The 15,454-nt window shown below is 40.7% G+C and overlaps 1 protein-coding gene across 5 annotated transcripts in view; it reads left to right on the top strand.

The window, feature by feature from the left end:
• The window catches only part of BTBD11 (BTB domain containing 11), a 183,302-nt gene extending 168,205 nt beyond the window's left edge, over positions 1 to 15,097 (top strand). For 4 of the 5 annotated variants that reach the window (XM_039380790.1, XM_039380791.1, XM_027715040.2 and 1 more), the window contains one exon: positions 1,704 to 3,124. In XM_039380790.1, the coding sequence (XP_039236724.1) occupies positions 1,704 to 1,913 (210 nt within the window). In that variant the 3' untranslated portion in view covers positions 1,914 to 3,124. Of the gene's footprint in view, positions 1 to 1,703; positions 3,125 to 14,640 lie in introns of those variants that run through there. The other variant, XM_039380789.1, reaches the window with a different exon arrangement.
• Positions 15,098 to 15,454: the final 357 nt, after the last annotated feature.

Raw genomic sequence — 15,454 nt, 5'->3', positions numbered from 1 at the left:
TTGCAGAGATAGCCAAGCTAGCTGTAAATGAAACTTTGACTTCTGGAATTAAGCCACATCACCCTAAAGCACTGCATGGGCTAATTTACCCTGCTTCCAGTGAATTACCATGGCTAAACTTTATATTGCTATATCCAGAAGGTTTCTGGGGCCTGAACTCACACATTTAAAGCTAGTTCAGATACCTCTCTGTTACGCTAGAAGAGCATAGAAGATGCTTTGTCTTTTTGCTCCTGGTACGTGTGATGTGCAGGTGATTAATCTGAGCACAGATCATTCTTTCCAGCGCTCCCACCACAGGGTAGCCTCATTTGTTTGTTATGTGAGTGTGAGATGATGTTGTGTGGCGCAAGAGGCCAGATGGTCTTGATGAGCCAGGAGAGCTCACACGCAGCTCCAGCACAGCTTGTCAGCCATCCATCTGCCTTTCCATGTTGCTCTCTGAGGTGTGGAAGAGCTTGTGTTAGACCCTAGTGAGAATGGCAGTAAGGTGAGCGGCACTGAAATCAGGAACCACCTCATCAGCCAGGAGCAGGTTTTGAGTGACCTGATGCTGTTGTAGGTACCATTTCTTGTCCTTCCTAGAATCATCATAGAATGGTTTGGATTGGAAGGGACACTTAAAGATCATCTAGTTGCAACCACCCTGACGTGGTCAGGGACACCTTTCTTGTCCTTGCTACTTTACAAGCTCATCTGCATCTGCAGGCACTCGGGCAATGCTGAGACCTGTCTTTCCAGATGGGGAGGTGCAAGCAGGTTGGCCCAGAGAAACCTGGAGCACAGCCTTTGTCATGATTGAGAGAAAGACGATTTGCTGGAATAACATGACGTGAGCACAGACTTGGGAAGCTATCTGTGGCAGGGGCCTAGGTTGTAGAACAATGTTTAGCAAGGTGATGTGCTTTGTAGTAGCAGCTGCAGGAATAAGAGTTTGAAACCCTGGATTAAAGAGCTGAGGTACTGGTAGGAAGGTCAGAGAATGTGAATTTGGTTATATTTACAAATAAAAGCTGAATGGAGAGTATTAATATCCCTATGGACTTTCCATTCTTAAAATTGCAGTTATAGAATTGTAGAATATCAGGTTGGAAGGGACTTCGAGGATCATCTGGTCCAACCTTTCTAGGCAAAAGTATGGTCTAGGCAAGATAGCCCAGCATTCTATCTGGCTGAATCTTAAAAGTGTCCAATGCCGGGAAATCCACCACTACCCTGGGGAGATTTCTTCAATGGCTGATTGTTTCCATTTCTCCTCCAAAGATTCCTCAAAGTATGAAGTTTTGCATGACAGCTTACTACAGTCATATGTCCCATCCTTGCTGAGGATGGCATTCTTGAAACTTGCTGTGTAATGTTTTCCCAAACCCGTAGTTTTAGGGTGTAACTTCTAGCGTGAAATCATGGGTCTGGTAAACTCTGTGGGAGAACTCCCATCAGTTTCCAAGGGAGCAAAGCTTCAGCCCATGGAATTTTGTTTTCCCATCAACCACAGTCTTTAACATGGAATTATTATAGGAATCATCAGCATAAAATACTGTTTGATTAACTCCTTCCTCTCCATGCATTCATATCTGTAAGTGTTACTGTGCCTATCTAAAAGGCTGAGCTTGTGTATTTGTTTGTGTGCAGCTCTTATGCACTGTATTTGCTGATTGGGTTTTATCAGATTGGTTATCTTTCTCTAATTTCACTTCTTGTAGTTTCTCGGCGTCACAGAACTATCTTCCTATTGTGAAGGCTACTTTCTAAAAAATATGATGGTCCTCATTGAAAATGAAGCTTTCAAACAGCTGTTGTATGACAAGAATGGAGAAACATCTGGTCAAAATGTACTAGAGGACTTACAGAGGACGTTGGCCACAAGGATTCAGTCAATTCATTTGTCTTCTTCAAAGGGCTCCGTTGTGTAAAGCTGAGGAAGATGGTAACCCTCTGATAAAAGACCCTGCAAGTTAAGTCTGCTGTTGCAGTTGCTTAAACCTGTTGCAGTTGCTTAAACGACTACAAAAAAGAAAATTTAAGAAATTCTACTTCGCATCCAAATAGTTCTGTTTTGGCCAAAGGTGCTGCGCTGGGGCTGTATTCCCTGTTTGGATGACAGAATACAGAAAACCAAGTTCCTCCATGGTTTTAAGCAAACTGGGTACAAGAGTTTCTGGTGAATTGCTGTTGTACTCAAATCCTGAACATAAGCCTCTTTGTGGATCTTGATGCCAACAAAAGCCAGAACTCACATCAGTGAACAGCAGAAGCCCCTGCCTTGAAGGGTAGTGCTGGGGAACACCTGAATTGACCAATTAATCATTTAAGTCAGATTTGTTCCAGTGTTACACATTTAAGAACTGTATCTATCCCGGAGTCCATTATCTCATGCATTTGAGAAATGTAAGAACTGTTCTTGCTGTCAAGCAAAGATCAGCTGTATTAGAGAGTGGGTAAGACTGTTGCAGTCGAGGAAATATACTGGCAGATTTTTAGGGGTGGGAACTTTTTAAATTGTTCATAAAAAATGGGGTGGCCTTGTAGTTTAAAAACTATTTCTTAAGCTTAAAATTTCATTTTCAACAGAGCTGTGTTTGAGAATCTATGTAACATGTTTTGTTTTTTTAAATGGTAAAATGTACATTGTGTAAACATACATATGATCAAGTTTTGCTTGTATTCTTTCCTAGGGTGGTATAATCTTGCCTAACAGGCTATGGTTACACCAAAGAGGTACATTACCCAGACTATCTCTAATATAGTAGTTGGAGGGGGCAGAAGAACTGCATGCTACTCGTGATTTGGGGTTAAAAACAATGACAAACTCAACAAACATGCGTTTGCATGGTAGCTGTACCTGTGAAATGTTACGTTCGTGCTTTGTTTCGCCAAGACAAATGCAATGTTACTTCTTGTCAAACTTCATTTGTGAAATTAGCATATTTTTTTTATTTGGTGCGATTGGGTGTGATATGATACCCCTGGAGCTCCTTCTCAAGGTGCCGATTTCTGTTTGTTGCAGTGAAGGGATAATAACAGATCTTTACTTGAGTAATGTGTGGATATTTTGCTACTGGCCAGAGATTGTTGTCCGAGTTAGACTTTTTTAAATTATAATTAAATATGTACTATAGAATGATTCCTCACTGTATCCTGAGAATGTATAGGTTATCTACAAGTGCAGGGCTTGGGTGGGGTGGGATGGGGGTGTGATTTAAAATGTCAAAGCTTTGTTTATTTTGCAGCATATTGTTAGCAAGACAAATCTGCTATGTGCCACAACGTTCCTGATGCTCTGTCTCTGCAAGCCACAGCAAGAAGTAGGCAAAGATGTTGCCTTCTCCATGACAAAGTGACATTAATATACTTACTTTCTAGACTGCCATTCAGAAAATTTAGAAGTTTTATTTTGACAGTGAATGTTAACCTCTTTTTCTTTTGTTGAAGCATCTACATCAGGTGCCCTTCCATGTTGATAGCTTTTGACATGCTCAGAAAACACAGTTTTGGCTTTTGTTATCAACACAGTAGGAAGCTGTTTTATGACTAAGGTGTAAATCCTCCTTTATGCTTGGTCTTGTACAGTTTCTGCAACAAATTACAAAATACCTAAACTGCCAATAATGTTGCAGAGACACAACATGTCAGTCAATTACACTTTTTTTTCCTGCATAGATGTTGACACAAGATGTTGTCTGGAACACTTAAGTAATGGCAAGTTCTGTGTTGCAATTGTAGAGAAGCGCGAGACCGTAGTTGCTGCAACAGCAACAACACACAGGGGTGCTTGTTGTTGTTTGGTGTGCTTCCTCATCCATGGAAGCCCATCCTTCCATGCTAGTGATAACTAGGTAGCAGCAGACCTCACCCTGCAGCTTCATGGTTTAAAATAGCAAAGTTTTTCAAACAATAATCGTGATCTTAAATAGGAAGGAAACACTGATAACTCCATGCTAGTCTTTCTTCTGGTGAGTTGAGAGTATCTGTGGTAACGTTCAGTAGTTTTCTTTCATCAATAAAGGGCTTAATAGGGCCTTTGGTGGCTGTATGTGGAGTGGTCACTGTGTTTGGGCACTCAGAGGCAGATGTGACAGAGAGCAGCTGCCTCCAAACACACTCAGCATCCATCTGCAGCAGAGCTGTGCCAGCCCCCTCGTGTGTCCCCATGTGCTCCTTCCTGGGCTTGTGGATCAAGATGGTTGGAAGCGTGGCACCCACTGCTGTCACTTTGCTGGTGTCTGGCAGATGGTAGGAGAGGACAAACCCCAAGAAGTTGTCATCCAAAATGTTACAGGTAGGGATCGTGGCTATGGATTTATACAGGAATAACTTTTTCCCTTTAAAAACGCTGGTAAATCCCAACATCATAGATGTATAGCTGAAAGAAACCTTAAAATAGGAGTCATAATTTTCAATTCTTTTTTGACCAGTGACCTCCATCAGTTTTGTCAGCAGAAGAGCCAGCCTGTGTAACCCTGGCACTCGTTTCTCCTAGAAACAGCCAGCAAACTGTTGTGGATCCACAAACCAGAGCTTGGAAAGTGATTTTAGTGTGCCTCTGCTGATGTGAGGCTGAGTGAGGTCTAACTGAGCCATGTCAGACAATGTGCAGCTTGCCAGGCTCTTAAACATCCAGTCACAGGGATCCATGATCTTCACCACCCTCATAATCCGAAGGTTTTCCTAAGAGACTATTCAGAATCTCTTCACTGCCAATCGAGTCACTTTTCCTTCATGCCCTGATTGACAGGAAAACCAGATGATCTTACAAGTTCTTTTTTAAGGTTATTCTGTGTATGAAAGGAATTATCTTATTTGCCTCACTAGTATAGTCTTTGCTAGTTCCTTTGCTAGTGTTTTCTAGGTCTCTGATTTTTGCTGTCAGTCCCCTCATGACTTCCCATTTTCCACATTTTCAGTACTGCAGCAGGAGCTTTATACAGTAATAAGCAAAGCAGGGTAACTGTTCTCTGTGGTTTATGTAAAGCATATCAGAAAATATATCCCCAGATATTTTCTACAAGAACATCCCATGGCTGACTTTGATCCAGTCTGTCTAATAATTCCTGAGGGATTCACTGCTGCCTTCCCAGGAGTTCCATCTTTATTTGTGCATTTGTTTACTACACCTTTCAAAGTATAACACTTTCAACTTCTCTTTATTAGATTTGTTCTGCTCTAACCGGGGCAATTTCCTCACTTCATCAAGATCAGTTGCAATTCTGATCCTGTCTTCTAGCCTATTTCATAATCTCCAAGCTTTATTATACATGGCTTCATGCATGGATTCTTCATTCCATTAATCTGGGGCTGGGGGGAAGGGCTCTGTTGTCAATTTAATCTGAAAATCAGTGTGAGTTTCAGTGGGTGTCCATGAATACCATCCCTGTCAGATGAGGCTCTTTTCAACAGAGCATTTTATTAGCATTTTTTTGAGACATGGTGTTATCATCTTAGAAAACAAAAAGCCTTCTGTTCCTTTAGTCTTTGTATGAGTTGCAATAATTTACAAATTTGGAGGCAAAATATTGCCTCCAGTCTTGGTGAAATGGAAAAAAATGCAACATCCTTAGAAAAAACTTGTGATTTTCTTTTTTAATCATAACTTTCCAACCTGTAATGAGTGAAGGTGCCTTTCCATTTGTCTTTTTTATACTAATCCATGCTGTAATATTTGAGGACTTGCAGACATCCTGTCCCTGCCTCATGGCAGATCTTTCCTTCTGTCTCTACACGGTCCTCCCTTAGTTTCCAGAATTTCCTCACATTTCCACTTTGCCTCACGTGCTGCCAGTTTCCACACTTCCCAGTTTTTTTGCTCTAGAGCCCTGTCGGATGCCTTCTCAAGCCCAGAAAGGGTATCAGTGTTCTCCTGAATGGGCGATTTTCCAATAATGGGCTCAAGAGCTGGGAAGAGAAAAGGATGGGGAATGTAGGAGGGCAAAGGTTTTGGACATCACAGATGAAGCTGGTATTCTTTTCATTACAAATTTCAGCACTGTCTACTTCTTTCTCAGATTTTCCCCTGATCTGTTCCTTATGCCTGCTGTCCTCTAAACACAGCTGGTGGCCAGATGCTCTCTGTTCTGGAAAAGGGCCAGGGCTCTAATGGCTAAGATTATTTTTTCCCCAGCTAAAACTTTTACCTGCTTGGCTTCAGCTCCAGAGTAGATTTGTGCAAATGTCTATTAAAGACAGAGGAAACATCTTTAAAAAGGTGTGAAGGCTTAGTAGCCAGGCTCTTATTTGCACTAATGAGAGCTGCTTGCTGAATCCCCCACATGCTGCTTTTGACACTGAGGCTTTTTCCACTGAATGTCCACAGCCTTCATACCAAATGGTGCACAAGTCCTGGATGGGCTGTAGTGTGTGGTAGGATGGGGACTTTCAGAAATTCTGGTTTTGTTTCAAAGCACAGCACCATGTGCTGCTCTTTAAAGATTAAAAGAAAAAGGGAAGTCCTCAGTTTGTAATTAAATAAACTGCTCTGAGGTGCTGCAGTGAGAAAAGAAGAAAGGGCATCTCCTCTTCCCACCTGTACCTGTCTAAAATAAGAGGAGGGTTCTGTTACAGCATGCAATGCAACAAGGTCTGTGGAGACCCAGGCATGCTTCCAGAGAAATACTGGTGGTGTAAAAGTTAACATATCCACATACTCAAGGCAAGGATTAGGCCATCGCAGAAAAAAAGCCATTCTTGTCCATAGTTTAAATCCTGGGAGAAGCTGGGAACATAAAGAACTAGTCAAAGTCAGTTGCTGGTATTCAGTGTCCCTCAGGAGCTGGCTCTGTCTTAAAAATATTGCTGAAAGATGACAGCCTGAAGACTGCATTCACTAAAGTTGCCTCTGAAGTTACTGGATTTTTTTTTTATTTTTTTTTTTGATGAATGAGAGTTACCTGAAGTCAAAGACTTCAAGTTAGTTTCTTTGACAAAGTGTCTTTCATGTGAGACTCTGCAACTGCTTTACAGAAATGAAGGGCCTGATATTGCTTTCATCCTCTGGCCCAGCGATGTTGAAATATATAAGCATTAAAAAAGCTGCTTAGGATTTGTCCTAACATTTAATGAACTAGCTTGCAGGAAGTTAGCCTTGAAATAGCCCTGAAATAATATCTGAAACCCCATAGATGAGAATATTATTAATTTTATATGTCTACCTATAAGCACAACATTTATATCTCTAACTTGCAGTACTTCCAATCACATCTTCCACACACTTATAGCAATTATAGCAAAATTAATGTTATGTTAGTATTTAACTTATTTATTTTGAGGTAAAGCCCTTTGTTTTCAGTAGGTGAAAATCCAGGCTGCCTGCTCTGACCAGATTATCACATTTAATAGAATTGCACCTGACCTACCATTTGTAACTGGCCTCCAAGGGCAAAAAACAGCAAAGACAAGTCTTCAGCTGTGGCTCAATGATCCATGACTTCAACAAGACAGACCACTGCTGAAAACATGATGCATGTGGTGCCCAAAGCAGAAGGAAAATCAGGAAACCCTCAGAGACTAATGGGAATTTGTCAGCTGCCTTCAGTCAGGCTAAGAGCTGGGGAAGCAAGCTCAGTGTGGGTAGGAGGAGGGTATTCAGTTTCTTTTTGTTGCCATTTAACCTGACGTTCTTTCACCTCTGTTCAAGGCTTCTTGCATGGAACAGCCATGGATAGCCTAGTGTGTATTTATCTTGGATGCATGCAGAGGGGTTAAAATGTGGTATCTCACCTCTTCAAAGTCAGTAATCTCATTAGATGATGCTTTTTGTGCTTTGCTTGGACTGCTTGTCACTAAAACACCTAGGAGACATAGCAGCAACTTACTGAGGTAAGAGAGGTTGCACTGGCTGGATAGGTTTAAGTCTACAAAAATCTTGTGGTTTGCATACTATGTTGTTTAGTTGGCTAAATCTGTCTACTTGATGTGGATGTACCAGAACAGCAATTTTTTTGTTTCTTTTCCTTTGGAGAGGCATTTTTCACCCTTCTGTGGGCTTACAGCTTTCTTCTTTCATCCTGTAGAGGTGATGACAATGTGAATGGGCATGCTTTGCTTAGGCATCCATGTTGGATGGCACACTAATGAAGAAGACTTAGTAAGGGAAGAGAACTAGGTACAAAAATTTGAATGTATAACTCCAAATCTTTGCCTTAGATTCCAGAGGTATAGTGTTCACTGTTTTCTAATTCATTTGTTCTCCAACTCAGAGTTTCCATGAAATCCAGGGGGAGGGGAGGGAGGAAGAGAGGAAGCAGCCCTGTCTCTCACCACTTGCTTGACATTCCCAATCAGCCCATTTGGCTCCAGTCTCTTCAGTGCTCACACAGAGGATTTGCTTGGTCCCATACTCAGATATGACCATGGAGCTCTAGCAATTGGTGGTAGCTTTTACTTGTCCTCATAAATATCTCCACCGCTGCAGCTGCAAGAGTGACTTTGCCTGAACCCCTTTCCATGTGGTTAACTTTGGTCTTTCCACTTCCCATCATCTCTGCTGCTGTGTTTTCATTAAAACTTCCATTACTCAGCTTAGCCCAGTGCAGTAAGAGGCAATCTTGTTTCTTACTGCCTTTCTAAAGCAAACAAAGACAGGGAAAAAAACCTCTTTGAAATACCCAATGAGAAATCATTTATGGTTTACAATAAGCCACATTAGAAAATAGAGGTGCTCAGAACCAAAAAAAAAAAAAAAAAAGACTGCCACTTTAGAAAAATCCAATGTGCTAGGAGGTCATTTTAATTAATTAAGGTCAAACCCTCAACATCTCGTATATTCTGTCAGGGACAGATTAACATGTTTCAAAACATCTGGACTTGTTTGAGCTACAGATTCAAGAGAGTCCAGCCTTAGCCCTTCCCCTTCCCAGCAGTGGATAAGTTGACTATCCTGTAGCTTACTGTGTGAGAGGCTTTCAAACAAGCCTTTCCAAAGTCTGGTTCTCTCTGTTCTGCATAGCTTTTAAAGAGCTCACAGCACATCTGCAAGCTGAGATTTGCCCCTCAGTATGGCTGAAAACCCTTTGTGTCCCAGTGCTGGTTGCGCCTCACTGGGGCAGAAAGTAGAAAGGAGCACAGAAAGCCTCTGGAGCCTCATCAGAGTGAAAGCTGCTTCGCCAGCATCCAGGCACTCACTTGGTCAAATACTCTGCTTAACCTGCTCAGGCCTGTCTAGACTGATAGACAAATTTGGGACAGTCGGTTCAATGCCTTGGAAACTGATTTTTGCCTTGCAATTTTTGAGCCAATGACTAATTATGCCATTTGGGGACATGGTAAAATGTGCAGTCTCACTTGGTTTGTGAGTCTATCCATTGAAGAATGCAAGAACTATAGGAAAGTATTTCAGAGCTTTTTGACCTGACCTCATGTTCCTGGCTAAATTCCAGTTAGTACTAGAAAAATTTGACCTATTTTAGTCCCATCAGTGCATTTCGACCAGTGTGTTGCTTCCTGTCCATATTTCTCTTGAGCATCGCAGCTGTTGTACAGCCATATGTGCTGTACCAGTGGGGAACAGAGGTTCCTGAGCATTATGCATACAATAAATAAGTAAATCCCACTTTGCAAGCTAGGACATTCCTTCTACTGATCTCTCCGGCATTATGTGGAAGGTTGAATAATGCATCTCCACTGTTTAGAGCTCCAAGATATGGTCAATGCTCTTTTTCCCCACTCCTCGCTCTGCCAACTGTCACAGAGAAAAGGGATCTGGATCCTGCATTTTTTGAAGAGCAGCAGAGAAAAACCCAGAGGAAATACCACATTCTCTCAACACTCCCTTCCCCCTCCCCCCAGTAACAGGTGGGCTACTAGAGTGTCCTTCAGCCCTGCTCCTTTGGAAGCTTGTTGTAATGTCATTTGTGCATTAGTTATCCTCAGAGCAGGCTTTTGATTAGGTTAAAGTCTGGAAAGTATCTTAAGTCATTCATGACAGAAGTGAGATGGTAAAATAATTTCATTCTAATGAGCCATGCTGTGAATTTTCTGCTTGTTTGAGATTTTTTTGGTGTTGTGTTTTTTGGTTGGGGGTTGTGTGTTGTTTTTGGGCTTTTTTTAACTTGAGAAGAAATGACTATGTATATGCAATGCTTTGGATTTTCTGTCTGTAGTTATCTTTGTGTGTATGTTCAAGAGAGAGAGAGAGATGGACAGTAAATAGATCTACAGGATATGTTATGAGGCGTGAAATCATGTTTGTAATAAGATTTCTTGTTAATGGCAGTCAGCCTTCCTTGATACTAAGCATTAATGCAATATCCATTAGTGCAGCTAAACCTCCCTCTGCTCCACTTTCCCAAATGCGTTTCACTTTGTACCTAGTTTAGCATTTATAAATATTTGATATAGGGTTCAAGAAGTAATTTACATGTTAAGAATATATGAATGTTTGAGGAAAAATACAAGTTAAGATTCTACTATAACAAAAATTTGCAAACCAAACATGAAAGCACGATGAAATTTGCCCCATTAAAATTGCTGGAAGCCTTTTCATTGATTTTTTTAGTCTGTGGATTAGGTCTGTTTTCCATCTCTCTTTCATACTCTGTCACCTTTGAAGTCTTTGCGTGTCTCGCACTTTCTAAGCCAAATGCATATCTGTAATTAGAAAGCACAGTCCCGATCTTTAGATGGAGAATTGATTCACTTCTGAAGGGCTGGGTTTGTGCCTTTATGTTTAGAATGGAAAGCAGCAGCTAAATGGGGAAATCCCAGCGTGAGCATCCTGAAAAGACAGAAGAGCTAACGCTGTGAGTGGGACAGTTCTTTACTTCCTTTCTCCCTCTTCACATCCCCTCTCACCTGTCCCTGAGATGTCTTTGAACTTAAAGCTAGGAAAGAGAAGTAAAAACAAGAGGAAAGGATGTGGTAAAAATAAGATGGTTTCTACAACAGTACAGAACCATGGAGCTGATCTTGATTTTTTGCTGGTTTTAGGCAGACTCCTAATTTGTGTAATCTAAATGCAGGAATGGTTATGATTGTTTTGCATTTGTTATGGTTGTTATGAATTTGGGTTTGGGTTTTTGTTTGCTGCCATCTATTGTTGGGGTTTTATGGGAAGGTTTCATTTCCCTTTTTATTGAGAAGCAAATGAAAGATCACATAACCCGAGAGTAATCATCAACAAACATAGAGATACTGTCCTCCGTCCCACAGCTGTAGCTTAAATACTGATTTGTGGCTTCACAGGCATGTTTGAGGTCGTCTATAATTAACACAGGTAAAACTTTCTTCCCTTTTGCTTATCCATTTATGATGGGTAAATATAAAATAACAGAGTATGAACAGCAGGATGGCAGATGTTTTTCAGTAGAGAAAGATTATAGCTAAGAAACACAAATGTTTCTGGAACCAAATATTTTTCCTCAAAAAGACAGGCATCTGTAGCTCATTCAAAGGTGTCAGTCTCTTGACTCTGTTACATGCTTTTGAAAATTGCTTGTTGTGTGCTGTTAATGTTTCAGAGCAAGCCCTTCCACTGAAGGCACTAAATGAGGGCACTCAGAAGGGAATGTATTAAAAATAGAGGAGCTCAGCCATAATTTGAGGTGGCAGCTTTTGTCCACTGTGTCCAAAACTTGAACATTATTTTAATAGGTGTGTTTGTATTTAATTTCATTTGATTTTTTTAAAATTGCTGCAGCACTCTCACATTTTGTCCAAGTGCACCTAGGTTATCTTAGACCCCACTCTGTCTGATGCTGATCCTTTTAAAATCTCCAATGAGATTACGATTCATTTGTCATTGCTAGATGTCATTTTTTTAAGGCTGTACAAAGGGACGGCAGCATGTGAAACCAGCAAGTTGTTTTTTTATTATTGTATTTCTCTGAAAAAGAGAAAAACTAACCAGATCTTTGTTTCTTGTGTGAAATACTCACCTTAGCTTGAGAGGACATGTGCAAAGCCTCTACTCTGAATGCCTTGATATAATCAAGTTACAAAATGGAGGAAAATGATATTAGAGAAAGATTTTTGAGAAACATAACTCCAGTGGAGCAGAACATGCACTTGTTAAAGTCTGTTCCTCTCTCTCTCTCATGAAGTCAGTGGGAATCTGTAATGGGAGTTACTGCAAGGCTGTATGGTTTTTTAATGCACGAGCAGATGTAATTTCCCATCCAGTCATCTGCACAGTTGCAGTTGGTACACCAGAAGGGCGGAAGGCCAACTCCTGCTGTCATTGCACACAGCCCCTCTACTTCAGCAGGGATCATAAACATGTACTTATGTTACTCGAGGTTTTTGCCAAAGAGAAATGGGAGAGGATAGGCTTTCCTTCTGCCCGTTGATCACAGGCTTTGCGTTTCCAATGACTTTATTAGAAGCATCATATATTTACATGCTGCAGAATGAGGCCTGTGTGGGGTGGGAAAGATTTTTATGAATTTAGACCTGCCTAAGAAAACATCAACCATTCTAATTTTAGACAAGTTGCATTCCATATCCATCTGTTTAGTGGATCAGTCTGATGTTTGCTGTTTAGTAAATTGCATTGAGGCCTTTTTTAAAATTTTTTTGAGGGCCTTGCCTATCATCAGATAGCATAAAATAGTGCCAAGGACTTACAGATATACCCTTAGGGCCAAACTGTGCTAGCTCCACATACCACAGTCCCATCAAAACCAGGAAAAGCTGGACTGGGCACAGAAATTGCAACCCCCTGATGTCCAGTTACATGTCCTGCCTCATTTCACAGAGATTGATGACTTCCTGGAAAAAAAAACAAAAACACATGGTGCCACTTCACCTCAGTTTAAAATGTATTGGAGTCAAGGAAATTATATTAGACATGACTGTAGTCTACCAAATCCAGTCCTGTACATAGGCAGAACTCCAAGGGAAAGCAATGGGAGTTTCCATTATGGAGTTTGCAGAACAAAGCCTACATAATGAACTGTGACAAAATGTCAACTTTGTGTAAACTCTCCTGGTGGGTCTGTATAAAGGTTTTTTAAGGAATCTTCATTGTAACACACCAGAGAATAATAAACTTGCACCTTGATAGAATAGCTTTATTTGTATATATTCTATGTAAATTTTAAACCAGAGGATACATGTCATTCCTTGTACATATCCGATTAGAATGATGGCAGTGCTATGCCCTGCTCTTTAGGAGATCCATGTTCTCCAGTCTTGGATTTCCAACTGTAAAGGCTGCAGGAGACTGCTTGAGACCAGCCAAAACATTGGATGGATAGATGCTCACCACCCACTGCTTGGAAACGAAGGAGCAGGATTTGGAACAGATGTTGGCTACGGAGAAGATTGCTTGCCTCTACTCCTGGCTAAAGGACAAGTGCCTCCTTCGCTGTCATCTCCAACAGAAGTGATGTATGGTCAAAGGGTGTGGAGGATCTTCAGGGGCCTCTTTGGAGCTGTCTTTCCTAGTGGTCTGAGTTTATAACGAGCCCACACTTTGGGTGTCACATGGGAAGGTTCCTGAAGAAGCAGTGTGTACATACATCTACCTATCTGTCTGTCTGTTATCTAATATTCCAGTGTTTCTGTATTGAATGGTTTCAGTAACCTGTAAACAAGTGATTGCTCCTGTTGTGTTACTGCTTTGAAATTCTTTGCATGCACTCTGGCATATAATTCTTTAAGAAAAGAAATTATACATATTATATATATATTGTAGCTTGCAAAATATTCATGTTGAAGAGCCATGTTTTGTGCAAATTGTACATTTATGTTGTGAGCAATATTGCAATACAAACTTTTATTAGTTGTTGATAGTAAATTTGTCACCTTATTTTTGAGCGTATGTATGTATCCCAAGCTTTCAAACTCAGGCATTAGATCAACTACTGAAGGAGACTTTTTCTGTGCAGTAGAAACAGCACAGGCTTTCAGTAAATAGGCAGGTGTGCAAGTCCCATTCTGTTCAATGCCAGTTGCAAGGCTGATTCTTCATGCAGTTTGTCAGGCCAATACTTCTCTTTTGCCAGTGCTGGAATTCGTGTTTGGTATGAGGACGGTGTTGCGCTCATCTATAACAGAACTAAAACCCCAACCTTGCAAAAAACAAAGTGCTTAACTCCTACTGCCCTCTGTCTCCGCAGGTGCTTCAATATAAATACAACGAGGACTTAAGGAACTTAAAATTTCCTGCCGGATAGCCAATCGTTATGTTTTCAAATGTTCATGCTACATAGTTTTCAATTTAGGGGCTAGATAAAAGTGTAATACCAGTATGGCTTTAGAAAAGCTACAGTGTTTGGAGCTTGACCTTGAAACTTTTACCTGATTTCTGAACATCATTGGTGGCTTTGTTTGCTCAATGTTTACCTCTGAGAAATGTATGCTATTGATTTAAATGTTTAATATATTGACTGCCTTTTTTTGTATATTTGTTATCATAAAGGTTTGGTTTAAATGCTAACAATTGTGGTCTATTTTCAGACTTGAAATACTTACAGTTCTGTATTTGGAAGGCAAAGTTATTAATGAATATAGCAATTTGGTATTTTATTCCTATTTTATACAGCTGCCCCCATAGGTTATTATCAGATGGCAATGAATATTGCTGAACAGCAGGTGGAACTCCTTTGAGCGTGTTTATGAGCCATCTCTGTTCAATAAAAATTCCATTGTTTTCTAGCCTAGGAAATGGCTGCTGTGAGTGTTTTTGTTGTTTCTTCTCCTCCTCAGGTGTTTCTCAATGTACTTCAGACAGCAGCAGGACTGGGCTTCTCCCAAGAACCATCTCCCAGAAACCACATGTTGGGATTTTACATCTGGAAGTTCTGGTGCTGTTTTCCCCCATACACCGCTGTCAATATGCTTACTGTGCATGAGAAGAAGTGATATGGAGTTGGTTCCCAAAAACCTTTCTCCAAGCACTGATCTGCCAAAAAATAGGCACATAAGACCTGGGGATGGAGCTCCGTGGTGCTTAAAATTGAGCATTTGCAGATCCATCATAGCCAGATAGTTTGGATGCATGAAGATCTGAAAGGCTGGAAGCTTGCTTCTTTACACAACATTGCTGCAAGTACATACAGTTAAGGTTGAAACTGGGTATCTCAAAGAGAAGTCAGATATAAATAGAGGGAGTTGATTAAATTTGGCATGAGTGTAAAAGTAAGGTTTGAAAAAATATTTTTGTTTTACTGGTTTTTTTACTTTTTTACTTTTTAAATGAATTTACAATATTTTCTCTCTTTTATGCTTTAGTGGATTTGGAGTCAAGTTCTTTCTTCATAATGTACCAGATTATTAAGGAACAGGTTGGTTCAGGAGGCAAAAGATGGCAATATCCTTTCATGTCTTACATGTTGTGGGAGTGAGACACCACTCACACCAGACTGGGTGACTGCCCAGACCAGGATTGTGGCTCTGTCAGGTGCTTTTGGGCTCTGCAAGCTCAGCTGTCAAGGAGCAGAGTTTTAAAGGCAGCTCATAGGGAACTCCACAGTTGTCAAAATTTTGTAAGAGATGTATCCCTTGCCTGCCTCCCCAGTAT

The sequence above is a fragment of the Pipra filicauda genome, unplaced genomic scaffold (assembly GCF_003945595.2).
Source record: "Pipra filicauda isolate LSUMZ 115617 unplaced genomic scaffold, ASM394559v2 scaffold201_size1378038_pilon, whole genome shotgun sequence".
Lineage (NCBI taxonomy): Eukaryota > Metazoa > Chordata > Aves > Passeriformes > Pipridae > Pipra > Pipra filicauda.
Note: the sequence above shows the minus strand (reverse complement) of the source record. Positions and strands in the feature narration are given on the sequence as shown.